Source organism: Thunnus maccoyii, chromosome 22, assembly GCF_910596095.1.
Source record: "Thunnus maccoyii chromosome 22, fThuMac1.1, whole genome shotgun sequence".
Lineage (NCBI taxonomy): Eukaryota > Metazoa > Chordata > Actinopteri > Scombriformes > Scombridae > Thunnus > Thunnus maccoyii.
In genome coordinates this window covers 23,399,015-23,418,664 of record NC_056554.1, presented here as the reverse complement: position 1 = coordinate 23,418,664, position 19,650 = coordinate 23,399,015, and the positions used below count along the sequence as shown (strand labels likewise).

The window sequence follows — 19,650 nt, the reverse complement described above, 5'->3', positions numbered from 1 at the left end:
GTATATTTGTGTTTATTTATTTATTGTTTTTACATTTGTATAAAGTTGACACAATTGTACTCATTTGTGCAGCGTGCAGGAAAGACTACACAGTATGTTTTTTTTTAAATAACAGACTTTAATTTCCTTTTGTCTTTATTTTTCTTTTTCTATCTTCCAGCGATGTTCTGCTTTTCCTCAAAGACATCATCAGGCTCGAGTGAGCACAATCACATAGGTGAGGATGGTAATTATTGTCACTGTACTCCAGATTGCTCCATTAGTACCAAAAAAATACTATTCTGATTTATAATTTTTTAGACTAAACAGAAATATATACAACTTTTTTGAAAAGAATTTTTTTTAAGCTTCAGTAAATTAAATGTTATTATTAAACTTGATTTTGAGGAAGTTAATGTTCTATATTTATCTACAGCTGTGTACCTGTCGAAATGCCAAACTTCTGCTTGAGTGTATAATAATTTAAATGAAGTTTACTTAACATTTTCTTTTATGTTTCAGTCTTTGGAGACGACACTGCAGATGATCGAAGCGGTGTAACATATACAGTCATGACCATTAAACAGAGACGAGACAAAGGTTTACTTGACTTTCTATTTAAATTTTACATTAACTTGATGTGCGTTTATATTCTGGAGGATTTGGGGAATTTTATATGCACATATATATTCTTCATTTTTAGAGACAAGTTCTACTTTCAGCATCTTAAATCGAGTAAAACCAGAATGTTGAAATAATGAGAAGAGTTGTTTAGTTTCACTATTCTTCATGTTGAAAGTGACAGTTGAGGTGTTGCTACCAGTAAAGGTTGAGACGTGCTGAATGTGTGAATTATTTTTGCAACACCTCAGAGTGTCATACGTGTTGTTTAGCTTCAGACACTGCAGGCGCTGCTGATAGTCTGAGCCGGGACACAAACCACAGAAGAAAACCACAGACACAAAAAGGTAGAAAGGTCCCCTCATCCTGCCAGCAGAAATATTTATAATGTGCTACTTTAAGATGATCTTTGTGTTTGTCTCACTGATGTTTCTCATGAATCTTCACTTCAACCCGTTTACTCTGCCTTGAATTTAGATGAGACTCCACAAGCTCTCCAAGCTGGTCTGTATGTTTGCAAAATCTTTAAAATCCCCAAATTCATTTATTTTAGCACAACTACAGACATTTCAACATTATGTCTTCATTTGATACGTCCCATATGTGACTACAAAGGTCCACATATACACTTCCTTTGTGGGTTATTTGACCCTAAAGTGACTCTAACTGTCAGTTATGACAGTAATGATCATTTACAGTTAATCCAAAATATTTTCAGTATTGTAAAAGACATTTAAAAACCTAGGACATATTGTACTAAATAAGAGCATTAACTCTGTCAGGGCAACTTTTCAAGAATTTGTTTTGCCATATTGATTTGCAACATACATTCATATTTCATATTTCCATACTAACAGTTTAGTTTCACACTGTTGTGTGACAGCACAAGACAAGTCACACTTAACAAACTGTGCACAGCGTTTCTACCTGTATTTTGGTTAACGTGATAATGACATGATGCTGTTCAAGGCCCGTCTCACAAAAGTGTTTTGCGAGCTCTGCTTACACATAGATCACACATTTGTATTCAATGTTCGCACCTTGCAAATAGCAGAGAAATGTATGAGGCCTGTGTTCTTCTCACATGCACATGGTTGTAAGTTTGGTGCTTCTTTTGATAAGTTAAGAGAAGAAATTATCTCAGCTTGCATGTTGTAAATCTATAGAGTGAAACCAGCCCAAGATTGTCAAGAGAAAAACACAAATTATACCTTGATAAAAGCCAAAACAAGATTGTATGAATGTTACTGACTCTGCCAGAATTCCCAAAAGGCTTCAAAGTTTTAGTGCATCTAATAACATGAAAGTGCTGGATAGAACAAGTAAATAAAAAAAAAAAAAGATTTTAACATGAAGATATTTGTCTAGAAGAAAGGTCAAGATGGTCGAATCATAAAAGATTACTGTGGCAATCATGATTTAGTTCAGATAATTTCATTGACATTTGTCTTTTGGATTGTGTCTTAACATGTTGTTTTCCAACACAAATGAAACACAAATTACATTTGTTTCCAAAGCAGAATCAGGATTATCCAGATCCACAGTGACCCAGAACCCCACAGATCAAAGTTTAACGGAGCAGGAGATTCTTTATTCACCCATCAAGGTAAGACTGAAGGTATTTCTGGACTCCAGCAGCAACTTTGTCTTTATTTTACTGATTACTCTTTAGAAGGGATCTCAAACTTCCCATGTTACACCTTCATACGCTCCTCTAACTGTGAATGCAAGTGGTGTCCATCAAAAGTTCATCAGGGAATTAAAGACTCAGTACAAAGGTCCAGGTTCGATCTTTCCCTTTAAACGAGTTACACTAGTGAACATGCAACTTGCATATTTTCATAGTCTTTGTCCTCAAACTTGGAGATTCACACTTAACCTTGGAAACACAAGCTGTGGTAAAATATTCAAAACTCAAAGTTCATTTACTTACATTTTTAAAGCATATTTCATGATCTTCTGCAGCGAATGAGACTTGCTCAGATGTCTTCACGTGGCCTAAATTGTGTACTTGTGTCATGTGATGAAACCTGAGCATGTTCCACCCACTGAAGAAGGCCTGGCTTATGGCCAAAAGCTCAGGGAAGAGCTGAGTAAGTGAGCACTGAGTTTAGAATATTTTACGACAGATATTGTATTTTCTGTCTTGCAGAAGCAGAAGAGGACCTGAAGTTGCGCTGTACTAACAGAAGAAATGACAATTTATGAACTTGTATTTGTCAATTTTTGAAGTTTTTACTTTTTGAAATTTTACTTTAATTACAAATTGCAAACAAGACAAACATATACTCTACTATCATCCTACATCAAACCTTTTACATTTGTATTCTGTTTTTTCTGTAACAAAGCAATAAATGTCCATTAAAACTGAATGAAATGGCCACAGACACATGTACTTTCAAGAGGTTTAAACTGGATTTGAAACAAAGAATTGTAGATTTTGTATATTAGATATAAAATATGGTTAAATGCAGCAAAGTTCATGTACACTCATTAGTCCTGATTTTTTCCTTCAGTTCAGTTAGATGATATGTTGAGTCAGTTTTAGATTAACTTAATTTACAGCATCAGTGTTTAATTTTATTATAGTGGAACAGAGAAACCACCTATTTGCTATATCTGTTCACACGTCTGAGAACGCTGTTCACATGAAGAGAGCTGTTTTAAATAGACTCACTGTGGTTGATTAACAGCATGATAGTTTCACATCATCACAAAGCAAACAAAATAGGTTTAAGGCCACTCTGCAGCTCTTTTGCAGGTTCCTTGACTGGCTGATGGGTGATGACAGTGAACCTGGTTGAACCGTGAACCCTCCTTGCAATATGTTGTTCTATGTTGTTTATTCGGTTTCTGCAATAAAGTCACAAGTTGTTTAACCAAAAAGAAATAAAAAAAACTGCAACTGAATTCCTTGATAAATAATAGCTAGTGTTATAGTTGTATTTTAACATAAATTACATTATTTTATCAAAGTGTCTGTAAATCTGTAAAGGTTTTGCAACAAGCTCTAGTCGTCAGAGGTGAGGCAGAAAACCTGAAAGTTTGTCTAATTTTTAATGAAGCTGAGCAAAGATGTTAAAACTTAGCACACGTTATTGGGTCCATTTTTTTAGTTCTTCTGAAAATGGACTCTCAGAAATATGCTCATTGCAGAGATGCTTTTTTGAGTTAAGAGAAGAAATTATCTCAGCTTGCATGTGTTAGATCTATAGAGTGAAACCAGCCCAAGATTGTAAAGAGAAAAACACAAATTATACCTTGATAAAAGCCAAAACAAGATTGTATGAGTACAATGAAACAGATGCTGACATGATATTTGCTTAGAAAAGGTTAGAAAAACAATTCTGACTCTGCCAGAATTCCCAAAAGGCTTCAAACTTTTAGTACATCTAATAACATGAAAGTGCTGGATAGAACAAATAAATAGAGAATAAAAGATTTTGACATGAAGATATTTGTCTAGAAGAAAGGTCAAGATGGTTAAATCACAAGGATCACACTTGCAATAATGAACTTCAGATAATTTCATTGCAATTTGCCTTTTGGATTGTGTATTAAAATGTTGTTTTCCAACACAAATGAAACACGAATTCCATTTGTTTCCAAAGCAGAATCAGGATTATCCAGCTCCACAGTGACCCAGAACCCTAAAGATCCACGTTTCACAGAGCGGAAGATTCTTTATTCACCCATCCAGGTAAGACTGAAGGTATTTCTGGCCTCCAGCAGCAAACTTCCCATGTTACACCTTCATATGCTCCTTTAACTGTGAATATGTGAAAAAGGGAATTTTTCAGTCTTTATCTAAAAAAACAGTCAGTGCAAAGCTCCAGGCTCAACCTTATCTTTAGAAAAGTATTAATGCCCACTTGGTTGTGACTAAGGGTGGAGCCGAATCCAAATACAGTATTTGGAAAAGCACAGATAGTAGGTTTTTACAAAAATGTGTTTCATACAAATATTTTTTCTGGGGGAAAAAAACAGAAACATGTCAAATAACAGCACGCAGATCAGGACTCGTAGCGTAGCGACCAGGTTACATCACAGTCTCCGTCTCTCTCCTCTGCTCCACTCTGGATGTATAAATAGCTGCAGGTCTGAGTGTCTGGTGGAGCTGAGCCCTTCTGACTGAGTGGTCAGCGCAGTTGTCCTTGGTCTGGGTGACTCGGGTAAAATAGTTTATTGAAGAACATATATTTTAACACTTTAATATCCTAAAATTACGAATGTAATAAAAGCAAAACCAGGATTTTTTCATCTATTTACACTTTTATTCAAATACAAATAAAAAATACAATTAATCTTGCTGCCACAACAAATACACAGACAAATACAAATATTGGCCTCTCTGCACATCCCTAGTACAGTATTTAATGGAGTTTTAGTGTTTGTGAATGTGCTGCACAGCTTTGGCCACTAGGTGGAACTTTTGAGTAAGTCGACTGAATTTTAAAGCACAAGTCGTAGAAAGTCATGCTGGTCTTCCACCTGCTTACCTCCCTGTATGACCTGATAGTCAGTGGTGGAAAGTAACTAAGTACATTTATTCAAGTATTGTACATAAGGACAATTTTGAGGTACTTGTACTTTACTTGAGTGTTTCCATGTGATGCTACTTTCTACATTTCAGAGGGAAATATTGTACTTTCTACTCCACTACATTTATTTGACAGCTTTAGTTACTTTTCAGATGAAGATTTGACACAATGGATAATATAACAAGCTTTTAAAATACAACACATTGTTAAAGATGAAACCAGTGGTTTCCAACCTTTTTGGCTTTTGACGTCTTACAAAAAGCAGTGTGTAGTCGGGGTCACATTTCACATGTCTATGAGTTGTTAACAGCTCCACCAAATAGTGATTTTTCCCTCTAAACTTCTCACATGCTTTCATTTCAATAAATGTTCAAATGATCCAATATTTCACCAAAAATCAAAGATTAGAGAAAAAGTCCAAAAACTGAAAACAGATTTGTGTATCAGAACTTTGTTTTTTCTTCTTTCCTCTCCCATTAATCATCTCACCACCCCTCAGATTTATCTGCTGACCCTTTGGAGGGACCCGACCCCTAGGTTGGGAACCACTGGACTAAACTAGCTAACTGTATATAAAGTAGTGTAAACTAGCTCCACCTCCAGCAGCTACAACAGTAACATGCTGCTCTAACACTGATGCTTCACTATTAATAATCTAATGATGTCATATATAATAATATATCAGTCAGAGGGACCAAACCACTACTTTTACTGCAATACTTTAACTACATCAAGCTCATAATACTTATGTACTTTTACTGCAATACTTTAACTACATCAAGCTCATAATACTTATGTACTTTTACTGCAATACTTTAACTACATCAAGCTCATAATACTTATGTACTTTTACTGTAGTAGAATTTTTCATGCAGGACTTTTACTTGTTATGGAGTATTTTTAAATTCCTTTAATGGTACTTTTACTGAAGTAAAGGATCTGAATACTTTTTCTACCACTGCACATATCCAACTCTCACAAAACTACATAAAATAAAATGTCTTAAGTCTTAACGTCTTAATGAAGCAACTAGAATAATCTATAATATCTAATAATTACCTCAAATATTAATAATTAATATAAAAAAACAAAAAATTAATGAATAGCTATGATGACAGTATGTTATGATTGTTGCTGCATTGACTACTGTATGAAGGTATCAAACAACCAATTCTGATTAAAACAATAATAATAATAGTAAATTTTTAAAAAAAAAAAAAAGGTAATAATTCAAATTTCAGAAGTTGCAATAAACGTGGTCATGGAGGCATATTTATTGTAATAAATGCGACTGGAGTCATAAATGGCTTAAGAAAGTGCTGGGAATGTATTTCTCAGCTGGTCATCAGCAGTTGCGTGATGCGGGCGATGTTCACAGTTGATGGAGCAGATTTTATCACTCACAGGAAATCAGCCCTTGTGTCGCAGACTGATTCTCTGCTCTGCATAACAACATTGCTCTCTTTTTCTATTGCAAAACTCGTCACGTTTTGTCTGCTTTATGTTATGTCTGCAACAGCTGCCTGAGACTTCTGCTCTGCGCACCTCCGACACTACCATATTTGTCTAAGACTTCTTGTTATGTTAAAGTCAATAGCAGAAAGTGGGAAACTGCACACTTCCAAAGAAAACACTGTGTCACACACACACACACACACACACACACACACACACACACACACACACACACAATAAAAACATAACATTTTCCAGTCCCAGACTTTGGTTCCTGACATTTAGTTTACAACATCACAAATAAACATGTGAATGTTTATTGTGGTTATAATCATCTTATTTGTGGTATGCTTAATTTACGTTTATTTAATATATCAGGATACATTACTGAGGAGTTAATTTGTCCAAAATCTTTGTTTCTGTTGATTAAGAACGACACAGTCAACTCTTACTGAGTATATTTTTGCCTCATTATGCTGTTTTATAAAATGTAAAGGCAACTGAGTTAAAGATTTTGCTCCAATAAAAGCTGCAAAACCTTCAACTGCATTCAGGGTGATAGTGGCACTGTTCAATTTTATAATATTACACTGTATATATACATACATACATACATATTGATTGTTCTATATGTGTTCAGCTACAGTGTTTGTCATTTTGAATGAAGATACGTCAGCGCGCTGAGGTAGGAAGAAGAAAAATATGAGTTTTTACAGGTGTTCCTGAACGCAGCACCATGTTGTCAAATCGAAAGTTGAGAAATGAATGAAGTTCAGTCTGAGTGAGACTCTGCTGAGCGAGTTTTAACAGCCGCGTGAGTCTACAGAGACGTGCTGGGGTTTATCTGAAAACTTTTTTTCTTTGTTGGTTTGTTTTATTTTTGTTTGTTTTTCAGCAGGAAAAATCCTAAACTTACATTTTCAAGTGATGTTCCATCATCGTCTTGTCTTCGGTGCCGCCTTGCTGTCTTGCTGTACAGGTATGTGAAGTTTGTAAGACAGTTGCAGGAAACCTTTTTTTTAAAAAACAGATTTAAAACATTTTAAATTTCTGTCTCTCTTTCTGCGGGTTTATTTAAAGTTACTCGGTGCCTCGATTTTAGAGCAAATTTCTGCGTATTTTAACCAGCCTGTTATTGCAAAATACAGTAAGTTATAAATACCATAAGTAGGACATGACATCATTTCCTGCACTCGAGCACACGGTCACAAAGTCAGACAATAAAACACTGCGTCACACTTTGATAAATGATGATAAATTATCAGAGTAATTCAAATATTATCAAGCTGATAAAGAAGCCGCACGTGTTTTCAGAAACAAACGAGTATTTATTTTGGTTTTGAAAAGTGTTTTGGGTTTTTTTTTTCTTGAATACCAAAGATGTTTTAATCTCTGCTGATGTGGAGTTCACAAAAAGAAAACTGTGCCAGAGTATAACGTACTAACAATATATCACAATCCCTACGATCTCTTTATTGGTACTATTACTAATACCCTGCTAATACTAAAGTAGTACTGCTACTATTCTGCCTCTGTGAATATTGTCAACTTAATGAGGTGGAAAACAAAAATCTATAGTACTTTGTTTTCCTTTATCTTGATTTTTGACCCAAAAAAAGTTCCAAAAAAGTCCCAGATTCATATTTGATAAGAATTGAGGACCGGGCTTTAATTTAATACCATGTTGTCAATGTTTTTTTTGTTTTTCTGAAGGTTGTAACAGGAAGAGAAAAATAACTGTTGATAGATAAAAGCCACAAACATTATATGCATCTTAGACTATTCATGACCTGAATGAGACATACTGACATGCATTGATGCATATATAGATTTAGTTTTTAGTATATTTATACTTGTATATTATGATTATACTTGATACATATCTCCTGAGATCTTATAGTATTTTTCAGTTTTGTATTGAGGTCCATGTACAGTATGGTGCTGTTAGGTGTTGATGGTTAAAGGCCACATATACATTTTACATCAAACATTTACAAAGTGTGGCCTCGTTTACCTCATTATCTGATATGTTATCCATTGACAGTGACTTTAAGTGCCACTAGTAAAGTAGTTTGAGATGGAAACGTGACTGATGTTATGCCATTTATGTTCTCTCGTCTAGTGTATGTTACTGTTGATTATACTGGCTTGTGCCACTTATCAGAGGAATATTGATTTTTATTGACACATGATGCTGCTTATCAGCTCTGCAGATGCTGTGTGTGACTTATGAACAGTTTATCACTCCTATTTCACCAGCAGATACCAGCATTGTTTTAGCGCCATATGTAGGGCTGTAACTAACAATTATTTTCTTTATTGATTAATCTGCAGATTATTTTCTCAATTAACTGCTTTGTCTATAAAAATCCAGAAAATAGAGAAAGAAAAATGTCTGCTATAATTTCTTAGACCTAAATGTCACAAATGTCGAAAATCTAAAGATTTCAGGTCTCCCCTGAAAAAGAGATTCTTAATCCCAATGAGACTCTCCTGGTTAAATCAAGGTTCAATAAATAGAAAGTAAAATTAGTGTAACAGCTGAACTGTGAGTATTGGAGGAAGGTGGTGGAAGAGGAGTTACCACTAGTTAACAATCCAGTAGTTCTCCATTAAAACACTGTAAAGCAGCTATAACACTGGCGAAGTGGAAATTTTTTGACATGCTTGACTTGTAAAATATGAGAAACTGCTGACTCTCAGCCTACTGTTGCACAGGCTGATGAAATTCCTTTTTCCTTCCTGACGAACCTGTTTTCTTGAAAAAGTGTGGTTGGTTGTATTTACATGAGTATCGACACCGTTACGGGGAGTCTCACACTCATGAATGGTGGTGTTTTGACTGAAGAAAAGCTTGAGTCACTAACAGCACTTCCAATTTTTCACAGTTGAAAGTTTCAGACTCGCCCACACATTCGTGCAATATAATACAAACAATTAATTATGCTGCAGGCTCCTGTCAGTCCAGTTAAGAGTTGAGAAAGAACAAAGGAAGTGAATTGTGTAATTCGCCCCCAGGAGGAGTTTAATAAGGAGATGTGTTTTCCTGTGTGGGTTTGTGTATATCACTTATAATTCACAGCACTAATTCATAACTATTAATGATATGTAACATGAAAAATAACAGTTATAGTATGATGCAAGATTTCTTTCCTGTGCACAGTTTCAGAGCATATTTGGCCACTACACATTTTGCATAATCTTTGAGTTGTGACCAGTTCAACCAAAAATGGTTTCATTTAAATAATTTTAAAATGCTTAAGGAGCTGAAAATACACTCAGCATTGTGCCATTTCAACAGCCAGATTAAAATGAGCTGCAGTACAATCTTCGGCCACAACATAGGAGGCACTGGGATTGTGGCGCCATTTCAATATTTACAGACAGGAGAAATTTGAGTCTTGAGATCTTTCCTGTGCAGTGGGGGTATATAATGGTATTTTTATGTATAGTACATCTTTGCCTCATTATTCCTAAGATTTACACCCAGTTTATTAGCTACAAGTAGCTAAAACGAATGCAGCCCTGCAGCAATCCTACCTTAATGTTCAATTTTTGCTGAATCAGCTGTTCCTGTTATAATAGTCATGGTGACTGGTCAGAATGTGTTGGTATTTGTATTTTATTAACAATATGATAGCAGAACAGATGTCTACGCCTGGTACCACCACTACAACAGGGCCGTAAGTCACTAGTTAGACTCTTCTCCTCTGCAGTTCCCTGGTGGTGGAATGAGTTACCAAACTCTGTTTGATCTGCAGAGTCCCTCTCAATCTTTAAGAAAAGACTAAAGACCAAGCTCTTTCGTGAACACCTCTGCACTTGATGAACTGTACAGAGAGAAAAAACAAAAAACAAGCAAAAAAAAAAACCTGCTTCTATGCACTCTAATCATTGCCTCGTTGTGCTGCCTGTTGGCATCTACGTCCTATCGGGCCCAAACTTAAGCTTTATGGCACTTACTGGTGTTGTTGTCTCCTGACTAGATCCCTGCTTGTGTTGTATCAGTCTCATATGTACGTCGCTTTGGATAAAAGCGTCTGCTAAATGAAAAATGTAAATGTAATGTCTGAGTGTAGCCGTTCAAAATGTGCTGCAAAACCGAGTGCAAAGTGGAAATTCATTAGGTTAGTTACACTATTACACACAGTCCAGTTTTTTGCGACTTGGGCTTTTTTTACTGTGTAACTGATTATTCCAACTTATATTATCAATAAAATATACATTATGTTACATAGTTAGGTTAAAAGATGTTTTAATATAACATTATATGATATAAAGTAACCTCCATCATCGTATTGATACATTAGCATCAGATCTCTTGAAGTTTTTCACAGCTATAGCAACTAAAAGTAAGCAAGTTGTGAGCTAGTTAATGCAGTATGTAACTTTGAGGCCAAAAGCCCCTTTTAAACAGCCTGTTCAAGGTGGGAATGTTGCACCGTCATTCTGCCTCACCTTTCTGTATAAAACGTACGAACACGGAAGAGGGGGCATTGTTGTTCCACCATTAAGCCGATAGCGGAGGTAATCACATTGCCGTTCAGCGTTTGTGTAAAAGGGTGAGCCGGCATGGTGAGACAACACACTCCAAACGCCAACGCTGTTGTGTTACACATCATGCCTCTGATTCCAGATCACCGGCATGCTATCTAAAATCACACACGCGGGTGGCATTATGCCGGCTTTGTTTGGTTCAGTGTAACAAAGTAAAAGCCAGCATAACAAGGGGTCTTCTTTACGGCAATATTGAGGGATCTCTGTTTAAAAGAGGCTAAAGGTTGTCTCTTTAATCCAATATCTGAGGTGGTTGAGATCATTTCACTTTATATGACCTAAAATATATGGACATGTGTTCCTAACTTTGAGAAATGTATAGTAGGCTGTGTGAACTGATCAGGACCCAGACTTTTTACTATAGCAAGCAATATCAACCAGAAGTTGAGACACAAAAATTGGAAATGGAACAAGAGAAAACGGGGGTGGTTGTATAACGTCAACACTGAAAGGTGTATCCAATATTTTGTCCACCTTGTCTCGCTTTGTGTTAGAAACAACACAGAGTATAACACAATACCTAATGTTTAATGTCTGTCTCCAGGTGAATCCTTGGTTAATGGTCCAACAGAGACGGTCCTGGCCTTTGCTGGAGGAGATGTCATCTTGCCCTGCGGCTTCGACATCAATGCCAATGATGACTTTCCAACAGTCGAGTGGTCCAAGGAGGGCCTGGAGTCAAATGTCATCTTCCTGTACCGAGACGGCTGCGAAACGTACGAGATGAAGAATCCTGCCTTCGAGTACAGGACGAGCCTCATCACCAAAGAACTGAAAAATGGAAACATTTCATTAAGGATCTCCAATGTGCAGTTGTCCGACACAGGAAAATACCAATGCATGAGGCTGTGGAATAACCCTAACACCCGGGACATTACAACGCTGGAGCTTGTTGTGGGTACGTCCTAAGTTAATTTAAATACAGTAAAGGTTTCGTTGTTGCGTCATAGTTAAACCACCTTAAACCTGCCTGTCTTATACATGGAGTAGTGTCCATTTACGAGTGCTGCACAGGCCTGAACGATTACTCCAATTCAGCTCAATTCCTTAATTAAATGTTTGTTTGTATAGGTAAATGAAAGTATATAGCATGAACCAGTAGCACATACCACAGCATTTATAGCCTAAGCTAGTTTGTAATACCCGTCCAAAACCAAGTATTGTGTGTGTATCCAAAGCCTGACACATCGTATTTCTCTGTGCTGTAGACCTCCATTGTTTTCCAAAAGCTCTTAAAAATGAGCCACAGCACTGGGTGACATGTTGCTTCATCATGACGAGTTTGGTCACATTAGTTTGTTTAGAAACGGCTCCAAAGACTAATAACAGTGATCATGTTTTCAGTCTGAAAAGTCACAGTTCTGTGTAAAGCATAGTTTTTTTGGACAACAACGTAGTTTTACAGCACAGAGGAAACAATATATCGGCCTTTGGATACACACACAATAGTCAGATAGATTTATTTTTGATTTGGCTCTGCATATGAGATTTGTTGACAGTAACAAAAATATGGAAAACCGTAGCTCTGTCGAATTCGTCCCAGAGTTTTGATTGGAACAGATTAACATGACCAGATGAAGGTGTTAGGAGAAGAATTTGTTGTTGTTTAGGTAAGAAACATGTGATCATCAAGCTTACAATTCTGTTGCGTGCACCAGTAACAACAAGCAAAGACAAAATATTACACTGTGTAGAAGCCTGATAAAAGACTCAACACTGGGTTCTTCTCTGGTTCCATCTTCTCAATTGTGAGAATTTGCTGATTTTCTCAGTCTTATATTGTTTTTAATTGAATATCATTGGGCTTTGGACTGTTAATTGGACAAAAAATACAATCAAAGATGCATTTTATACTGTTTATACATTGAAGAACCTCCATCAAAACACTGGCTATGATTATCGAATTACAAGATATGGGTTGGGGATCACAGTCATGACCTACATGGAGCATCAAAGATTTGATCAGCAAGTAAACTTTCATATTGTGTTTTTAACCCCAATTGGCTCTTTAGTTAAGCAACTCTCTGTAACCTCACCCAGAGGAATGTGTCACTTTGCCAACATAGTAGGTGTGGTTTCCTTGAAGCCTGTTTCCACTCATGTTATTAATGGAAAATTCTTTGAAGTTTTGTGATTTCACCATATGTTGAACTCTGATGATTTTACATCCCACAGCATACAGATAGTACGACCCGTTTAATGGAACAGTCATTAAGACTGACACGAATGTTGGATGGAATTCAAAGATCACACCTTGTGTAATTATTGATTTTAAAGGTGCTGCTTCCGAGCCGAAACTCTCAATTGTTTCAGCTGAGAGCGGAGAAGTGACTCTGCAGTGTGAGGCGAACTGCTGGCAGCCGGAGCCAGAGATAACGTTTCTGGACGATCAGGGAAACAACATCAGCGCTGAAGACCCCAAAAGAGATCAAAACACCAGTGGATGTTACACTGTGAGAAGGAGGGTGACGCTGCAGACTGCTACCAACAGGTTCAAACTCAATTCACTCAAAACTTTGATCTCCTGATTTTTTTATCTAGAGCTGTCATCAAGCAGCTGTCATTTGGTCAAAACAAAAGCCCTACACATTCGCTCAATCCACTGCAATCTACTGCCAATGGCTGTAGACTCGTAGTCTTGTTTGGATTCATTTTGAAAGTTAAGTAGTCATTTATTTGACTCACAATTTTAAAACACAAATTTAAGTGTCCAAAAAAGGATCAAAAAAGAATCATTTTCAACCATAAGGGACATTCAAAGATGGAAAAGTGCAGGTCAAAAAACAGACCTTACATCATCAGTGTGATGAAGCATCACTGACTATGTTTACATGCACACTTATATTCCACTGTTATTCCAAATATGAAACAAATCCTAATTTGGTACGGGTCATGTAAACAGTGCGTTCCCTTTGGATATTCCAAATGAAGCATTTTCTGATTAAGACGTGGGATATGCTGATATTATTCGGGTTGTAGGAGCATTCTTTGGACATGTATACAGCACGTTCAGAATACGTGTCTCAGTTGGGGTTTTTACCGCAGTTTGAGACACACAGCCTGTTTACAGTCAGCTCTGTGAGTTGTAAACAAACCAACTAGCCAACAGTTTGCAAGGCTGGGGTTGAGATGCATGCCTGAAAGAAAAGCCCACATTTCTGGTCAGAAGGAGAAACACACCTATTTTTAAACATATTGAAAGACTTGGATATCAACAGGTTCTGCAATTATCACAACGTCAACCTTTTTCAAGAAGGTGGTTGAGTGGGAGGAAAGAGGGAGGCTGTGTTCACACAGTAGAACAAGTATGCCACTGGTGGAAAACTTTGAAAAAATCCTATTTTGATCAGAGTAAGCACAGCTGCATGTAAAGAGGAATATTAATGGAATATTTGTTTTCATAAGCAATGTAAACAGCTTAGTAGGAATACTCTCCTATTTGGAAAAAGGGCAAAAAACGGAATATTTTGTGCATGTAAACGTAGTCAGTGATGATGTAGGTTCTCTTGTGCTTATATCAAATATACTGGAATATTAAACACATTAGACCATGTGTGCAGATCATTTTTTCCAAAGGAAGGACTGCAGTTTAATATGTGGATTGAATCATGTGTGCGGTCAGAGTGACTTTTTTTTTTTTCCATAATAAATCGCTGCATGTATGATTTATAAACTAAACTTAAAACTCTAATCTCTTGTCTTTTGATCACAGGGTCACCTGCAGAGTTCACCAGCCAAATATCAGCCAGACCAGGGACACAGTGATTTCCATACCAGGTATACTGAAGCTTTAACAACACACCTGTAACAGCTGGATTACCAAAACCCTACATTCACATTTACACTTTGAACATGCAGCTGCCATTGCTTTTTGTTGTTTCACTGTAGGGTTCGGGCAATATTTACTATAACTACTGTATGTAAGTGGATTTAAAAAATATAATTTGTTGTAGCACCATTTTATTTTTTATTTCTTTAATTATGGGACAGTTGCTGGCAGCTGTCTTTACAGAGATCATCGTATTTGTCCTATAAGTAATATTTCTTGATAGCTGTGTTGTGGCTGGCGAGATAAAAAGCTGATAATAGAGAAGAAGCCTATTTTATACTAAACCTAATTTTTTAAATTGACATGTCATCATTTATTACCGTTAAGACATTATTTAGGCAAAACATATTGGTTATTAGTGCACTTTTTAATACTTTTGGAGTATTTTCATCTTATTTCAGTAACTTTAACATACTGAGATTTTTCTTGCTAAGATATAATTTTCATATTTGACTGTCAAACATTTTGACTCATTGCCCTGTATTACTGTATGAAGCCATCTCTTTGAAATTCATCAAATTTCACTTACAGCATTTGACCAACTCTCTTAGATTTAGGGAGCAATGATTTGTATATGTGTGATAGATAAATACATGCTCTCACCCAATAACATATTAGTCATGTCTTTATGGTGAACATAGTATTTATAAAATGTCAGATTATTTACTTACATCAGCATCGTGTTAATTGTCCTTCAGCTGGCTGCCTGAGGTCCTTCACTCTGATCACTGTCGTCGCTGTCGGAGCATCCATTTTACCTCTATTAGGTTGTGGAATAGCTGTTTTTATATGGAGGAGATGTCGCAAATCTGGTGAGTCACCAACACTAAAGACAATACAGTGTTTGTCAAAGAAACTCATTTGTCAATTACATAAGTGGTAAAACTGCAAATCTAGTGCATGTCTGGTTATACATTGACTAGTGGAGTGATCTTTCTCTTGTAGAAGTTTATGAGCCACTAAACGCCAGATCAGCTCCTCTCAAGGAAACATCAGTCACTGAAAGACATAAATAAAGTATGAAGCACAGCTGTTGGGTTTCTAAACATAATATAATTAATTCCTAATCTCCTCTTACCAGCAGGCTTTAACCAAACTTTAGATGCTGTGTGTAAATATTAGCAGAAATACTGAATGACTGAACACACATGACTTCAACCTCTGTGTTCAGTGACGCAAATTTCAGATAAGTATTACAAAGAAGCTTCCTCAATCACGTGCTTCACGTGGGTCATGTTTGTTAATCTAATGATTCATTCTCCTCGCTACTCTATTCTGTTAAGCTGCTGGTGTTTTGTACTCAAACTCAAAAAAGAAACACAGGAAGTGTTTAGTTTGACATCAGCAGTAAATTAACACGGCTAAGAGGAGCTGATCTGCAAACTGTTCTCCATTCATTCCATTTCTATTTTATTTGAGAATTCATGGTGACAAAAATAAAGGATAATTACTTATTATTATTATTATTATTATTATTATTATTATTATTATTATTATTATTATTATTATTATTATCATTATTATTACAATTTACAATTTTGGTCTTATTGTCTTTGTTTTGGCCATGATTTTTATTAGTCATGATCAAATTGTTCTCATTAGTGTGATTGTTGAGATTTGGGAGCACAGCGGTGTTGCTACAACAAAGTCAGACAGAGAGAAAACACAAGCAGACAGATGGTAACCAGACCAGTTGGTAACAAGTCGCTGCAAGAAAAGAATGCAGCTTTGTGATAAGGCACCTGTGTTCGCAAATAAAATATACACAGATGCACATTCCTAGTGGATGACTTTGTGATGGGAACACAATATTTGTGATGCCCAGAAGGGATAAATTAATTGCTACCACAATAACGTTCCAGAGTTGAAAAATCCTGTCTCAAAGTATGAACTACTGTGCAGTGTTTTGGCATCTGAAAATCCTTCAAACTCAAGAATCTGTACTGAAGCAGTGAATTTTATCTTCTCGTTCGTACCTGAAGCAACACTCATACACCAGTGCAGTCGTTGTGTTTTTTTATTGCTGAAAAAAAGAGAGTGAGTGCACCTGAAATGTTGGTGAAAATCCTTTATTGCACAGGAAAACTGTGTGGGCACAACTATGGCAAGTAGGTTAGGACAAAGTTGAAGCAGGAAGTCATCTGCAAACTGTGATCGATTGAGAGATACTTTTAGTGTTCGTCTTTGTTTTCTCCTCCAAATAAGTTTGTCTGACCTGTTTGTTTAAAGTAACTGATCTTCTGATTGTTTCTTGTCCGATCTTAATATTTTCTTCCCAGTGATCAACTTGGTGATTACAATGTTATCACAACTGACAGAACCTGTGGCTAAACCTAAGAAAATGAGATCTAAGTTGTAATAAACTGGACTTATCCTTTGTCAAAAGATTAATGTGAGTACTAAGGGTGATTTTTTTTATTATTATTCACACAGCAGAGGGACGAAAACTGCCAGTGGCCAGGCAGGCATCAGATGAAAGTACAATGAGTGATGCCGAAAGTCAGTTGCTCCCGAAGCAGAAAGACATAGAGGACCAGCTGAGAAGGGAGGTGGCTGACCTCAAATCGAAGCTTTGTGAGAAAGACAAGATCATCCTCAAACTACAGAACGACCGCAAATCTAGGTTAAGTACCGTCGTATGCCAGCACACCCAGCCAACGATTTTCTGCAGTCCTTCCAAATCCTCCCTGGAACCAAAAGCCTTCAGCCCACCATCTGACCTCAGCCCTAAAGCCATAAACTTACCCACCGACCACAATCCGAAACCAACGGCCTCAACCGACAGCAACCCTCCTTCTGTCAACTTACCTCAGAGCAAGGGAGCTAAACGTGACATCTCAAGGCAAGACAGCATCCCAGCACATGGCCGTCCGATTCAAAGAAAGTATCGCAAGAACAGCTGTCCAGCTAATATGAACTATACATTGTTCAGTTCCTCTTCAGCCAGCACGTCAAAGGAAATGCCAGGTGCTGTCGATCGTTCAAACAGTGACTCTTGTGTTCAGCCCCGTCCAAACATTCCCAAGACTCAGCGCAGACATTCCTACAGTAACCGCTTCTCTCTCCTGGAACATGTGACGGAAGAAATGGAGCTGTTGGTGTCGGAAGAAAAAGAGCCCAAAGCAAATCACGAAGTGTGAAAGTTGGAATTCCAGCGACCATGGCAAATACGAGCAAAACGATCAGCATGGCTAGATACCACTAGCAGTGTGTGAGATATATGATTTTACGTAATTTGGGTGAATTTATGTTAAAACATTGTTGTTATTGAGAGTATAAGCTCTATTTTGTCATCCCTGTCATAAGCTAACCGGCTGCTGGCTCTAGCTTTCACTTACCGTGCAGACACGAGAGTGATATTGATCTTCTCATCTAACTCTAAAAAAGTAACAAATAAGTGTATTTAAAAAATAAAATATTCCTTTAATGTTAACAACTCTGTGAACTACTAACCTTGTATTCACTGCTTTGATGTTTCCGTTCTGCACCTCAGAGATATTACCTGTCAATCAAACAGTGTGGGTTTTTATTTAAGTGTAATTATTTGCATGTAATTAAAAAAACATATTACTGAAAGAACAAAAACACATAAAAGGGGACATTTCATTTTACTATCTACTGCCTTTTCACTGGAAAAACTGGCCCTCTTGTACTTTCACTCTTCTTTTATTGAAATAACTGGTATTGTCTTAAATATGCAACGAAACAATTGTAAATACTTGAGATGCAACAATTTTGCCAGTGTTTTTCACAAATGATGTAAAAGAACATTGTCTGTGCACAAAAGGATTTACTGATAACGACCTGAAAGAATGTGTAAAACAAAAAAAACATTGAATCAATATCTGCATACTTTATTATTATTATTACTATTATTATTATTATTTATTAAAGCATTATTACCATTGGTTTATTCAGAGCATATTTCTATGAAAATGACTATACACTATAAATTCTTGGTGGTTGCACACCAGGAAAAGAAACGGGTGATGTGAAAAGTCCTTTTGTGTTACTGAAAATGTTCAATGAAAATGTTATATACTTATATATACTTATATACTAATATTTGTACAAACTCTGTAAATAGAAACATTTTTTAATTTGTTTTTTTTTTAAAGCTGTCCTTTTGTATATCCACTTCACACTGTTGAAATAAAGCTCTTTGACCCAAAAAAGATAAAGACTACCCCCTAGTGGATTAAATATGACAATGCACTCTTTGTTAGCTTTTGTGTTGGATCTTAGGTGAAGGTTTTCATCCACCAGTAGTCAGCTTTTCAAAACTTTTCTGATAGTTTTTGATGAGGTTGAAGTAAAATCTAAGACCAAAAGAAAAAATTTTCAGAATTGAAACGTGAGATTTTGATCAGTAAAAATCATATTTTAAAATTTCATTTGGCAGTTTCTGCTTCAATGTTGTTTTATCATTTGGTGTAATTTGGGATAAAATGACACAATGCAAGATGTTCAAATGCATCTTTGGTTATTGTTAAAAGGAACTGCAGCACTTTTGGTCACTTACTACGTGGTTTTGTCTTTAAAGCTGGACTGATCAATATTATTATATCATCAATACAGGAAATGACTCAGTGTAATGTGAAAGGTGTCACGCATGATGATCCCACGAAGAATTATCTGTTCCTCTCAATTCTACACAATCTTTTAGCA

General features: G+C 36.4%; 1 protein-coding gene across 2 annotated transcripts; it reads left to right on the top strand.

The window, feature by feature from the left end:
- The first annotated feature begins 131 nt into the window (after positions 1 to 131).
- LOC121889634 (butyrophilin-like protein 9) lies at positions 132 to 18,737 on the top strand. 2 transcript variants are annotated; one of them, XM_042401753.1, is made up of 10 exons: positions 132 to 217; positions 502 to 579; positions 873 to 947; positions 4,212 to 4,300; positions 7,492 to 7,575; positions 11,698 to 12,051; positions 13,431 to 13,644; positions 14,866 to 14,930; positions 15,681 to 15,794; positions 17,416 to 18,737. In XM_042401753.1, exons 5-10 carry the CDS (start codon positions 7,524 to 7,526, stop codon positions 18,120 to 18,122), a joined length of 1,506 nt encoding a protein of 501 aa, XP_042257687.1. In that variant the 5' UTR covers positions 132 to 217; positions 502 to 579; positions 873 to 947; positions 4,212 to 4,300; positions 7,492 to 7,523; the 3' UTR covers positions 18,123 to 18,737. The 2 variants fall into 2 exon arrangements, with proteins under 2 accessions (XP_042257687.1, XP_042257688.1); XM_042401754.1 differs by lacking the exons at positions 132 to 217; positions 502 to 579; positions 873 to 947; positions 4,212 to 4,300 and adding an exon at positions 7,357 to 7,410.
- Positions 18,738 to 19,650: the final 913 nt, after the last annotated feature.